Below are 2,952 nucleotides of genomic sequence, written 5' to 3' on the forward strand. Positions count from 1 at the left end.
GTTAACTTTTTTTTTTCCAGTGGCCCTAATCCTCTTCCATAGTAAGAATCTGTGACAAGACTTAGAAATATATGTTAACAGATGCCATCTTGTCAATCTGACTTGTTTCTAGATGTTCTACTTTGGACAAAAACAATATAAAAGCATTACTTTAGCCCATGAATCTATGCAAAAAGCATGATGCATCACTAAAATCTCACTAAATTAAAGTTTGCAGTTGTAATGTGACAAAATGTGTAAAAATAGAAATAACACAAACACTTTAGCAGGACTTTTTCTGAATCCAATCCACTTCAAGAGTTCCTTTACATTAAGGAAACAGGGTGTAGCAGCTTTTCTTCCTGTAAGCTCCCTCTTACTGCAGTCAAGCTTCATGTATCCTTAAATCAGCCTTTAGCTGAAGCACAGCAGAGGAGAGGTGAGCAGCATAAAGTGGTAGTTGGGGGGGAGGGGTAAGAGGTCTACAATGTAGAGGGGGAACTTGTTGTGTACCCCAGGGGGGGGACACACAGCAGAGGTGTGAAATGTAGGATGGTCATTGTAATGCAGGGTGACTTAACATCCTGGGACAGTTCACACAGGCTGCAGAAAGCCAGAGTCTGTTTGTGAAGGCGGTCTACTGTGAATGTAATTGACCGCTGTAATGGTCATTACATGGGACAGCTAAGGATAGCAAGCAGAGAGGCGTTCCATCTGTGCAGTGACATATGGTGAGTGAGATCTTTTTTTGTTGTTTTTTTTTAAAGGGAAAAATACTTTCCAGTCTGCCTAAGAAGCTCTTCTATTTAAATAAAACTGTCTCAAATATATGCAAATAAGTGTGTGCCATCATTTTTCTGTGTACAGAAGACCTTGTGGGTCTTATGAGTGTCATGATGCAGTGCTTGAAGCTAGAGAACTATGTAAGTAATGGCCTTGCTCATGGTAGGTAATTAGTCAAATGCTGATTCCTTCCCAACTCTCATAGGAACAGTTTCATGAAGGCTAAATATCAGCCACTAAAGTGGTCCTTATCTCTCTGTGTGGGCTGCAAAAAATGGCATTAACGTATAAGCCATATGAAAGCCTGTTGAAGTTTATAAACCAGGGGTTGGGTATGGATACAGACATGGTGCTGCCTCCTTTTAAGCTCTCTGTGAAGAAACTTTATACTGGGTTATTTTTTCTGAGACACATTGTTGCATCTAGAACCTATAAACTAGAACACAAGCTGTTACCTGCCAATCTGTTGCCTTTACTTTCCCGCCCCATTTGTCGTATCTGTCCATAGAGCTGTAAAAAGCTCTCAGTGTGCATTAATTCAGCCTTGAGTCATGTGTTTGTTTTTATTGTGTTTACGCGCAGGAGCTTCAGTTTGAGCGGCTAACCAGGGAGCTGGAAGTAGAGAGGCAGATTGTGGCCAATCAGCTGGAAAGATGCAGACTTGGGGCCGAGTCGCCAGGCGCTGGTAGCAGCAGGTAATGAGAAGATCCACAAACACGACACATGGCTTCTCCTTCCTTCACAGCAGTGACCACAATCTATAAATGTGTGGAACCTTATGGTGTAAAGGAATCCTGATTAGATTAAATTTTTATGTACTTTACTTTAATATAGTGGACATTTCATAGCAGTCTTGCATCAATTTAAAATGTACTTATTATATACTTAATTATATTTTATAATTATAAAATGCTGTCATTTTATGCTTTTTTTAAGGAAATATACTATCTTAATAATAGGAAGCACAAATATATTGAACTTTTCTTGTTATTTTAGTCAATTTTTCTTTTAAAAACAAATAACACAATATGAATCTCATTGCCTAAACTGTTTTGCGTTTTGTCAATGTAAGATCAACTTTAATGTGGTTTTTATATGTAATTTATGAAACAGACCACCACCTTTTTTGAAAGTTTTTGTAGTGGAGGGAGAATAATTTCCCTGTTTTTCAATATTTTTACCAATAGGAAGCAGAAAATTGTTTGCTGGCATATTTATTCAGCACATCCTTTTTGTATTCGCTTTTCAAAATAGCGTAAGCCCTGGGAAGTCTGTCAGTTGCAGAATTCAAGTCTTCCACGGATTCTGAGTTGGGATTCACATCAGAGCTCGGCTATTTTAGCACATGAGAACAAGTAATGGATTTTTTTCTTGCCGTTTTCAAATAGCAGTGTGATTAAGTTATGTTAAATTAAACCGAGGGAGAACAAAAACTCTTGTTACAACGACCAAGAGATGCGTTCTTTTAACCACCTCTCAACATGTTCCTTTGGAGGTTTTTTGATATCTCCTTTTTTTTAATAAAAAAATGTCACATTATTTATTCTCAACATTTATTTTTCCATTTTCAGTTTAATATATGTTTATTGTCTGCCGTCCAACTGCATTAACTTGTACCCACTATTTTTTCCTTATCAAAATAAGGCCTAGTCCGCATGTAGCAAGGTAAAAAAAAAAAAAAACAGCAAATATGTGTACACAGTGAGGTAGGAAGTTTTCATCCTCAACAATTTAGATGGATTATTGGCAGTGTCCTGTAAAACTAAAACTTGTCAGCCAATCAGAAACCTTCAAAAGCCACCCAGACTTTCTTCCCCAGGAATAAATGATTGATCAAAATTGTGGATTACAATGCAAACAAAAACTATCTAAAGCAATTAGAAAATTGGTACCTCTGAAGAAAATTTTTTTTCACTCCTCTGTATGACCAAGTGTATAAACAATGGTCCCAATGGACAAAGCGAAGATATATTTGTTGCAGACCGTGATACACAGGACATCAATATACGTCTAAACTGTAGCGCTTATAAATTTCCACTTGGCCTGATTTTTTGGGTTCATTTGCGTTTCTTTTGCAAGAGTTTTTTGGATTGGGCAGAGTAATTGGGTAGTATACAGGGGTGATTAGCCTCTCACCACCACCTCCCCATCAGGAATCTTAGGCCCCGTCCACACGAAGTCAAAACGAAC

The 2,952-nt window shown here is 37.8% G+C and overlaps 1 protein-coding gene across 6 annotated transcripts in view; it reads left to right on the forward strand.

Annotated features, from left to right (window-relative positions):
• Positions 1 to 2,952, forward strand: part of pkp4 (plakophilin 4) — a 108,928-nt gene that overhangs the window by 49,352 nt on the left and 56,624 nt on the right. For all 6 annotated transcript variants that reach the window (XM_015378543.1, XM_015378541.1, XM_015378544.1 and 3 more), the window contains one exon: positions 1,345 to 1,457. In XM_015378543.1, coding sequence (XP_015234029.1) covers positions 1,345 to 1,457 — 113 coding nt within the window. The remainder of the gene's footprint in view (positions 1 to 1,344; positions 1,458 to 2,952) is intronic.

This window comes from Cyprinodon variegatus, unplaced genomic scaffold (genome assembly GCF_000732505.1).
Source record: "Cyprinodon variegatus isolate N-32 unplaced genomic scaffold, C_variegatus-1.0 Scaffold174, whole genome shotgun sequence".
In the NCBI taxonomy this organism is placed as follows: Eukaryota; Metazoa; Chordata; class Actinopteri; order Cyprinodontiformes; family Cyprinodontidae; genus Cyprinodon; species Cyprinodon variegatus.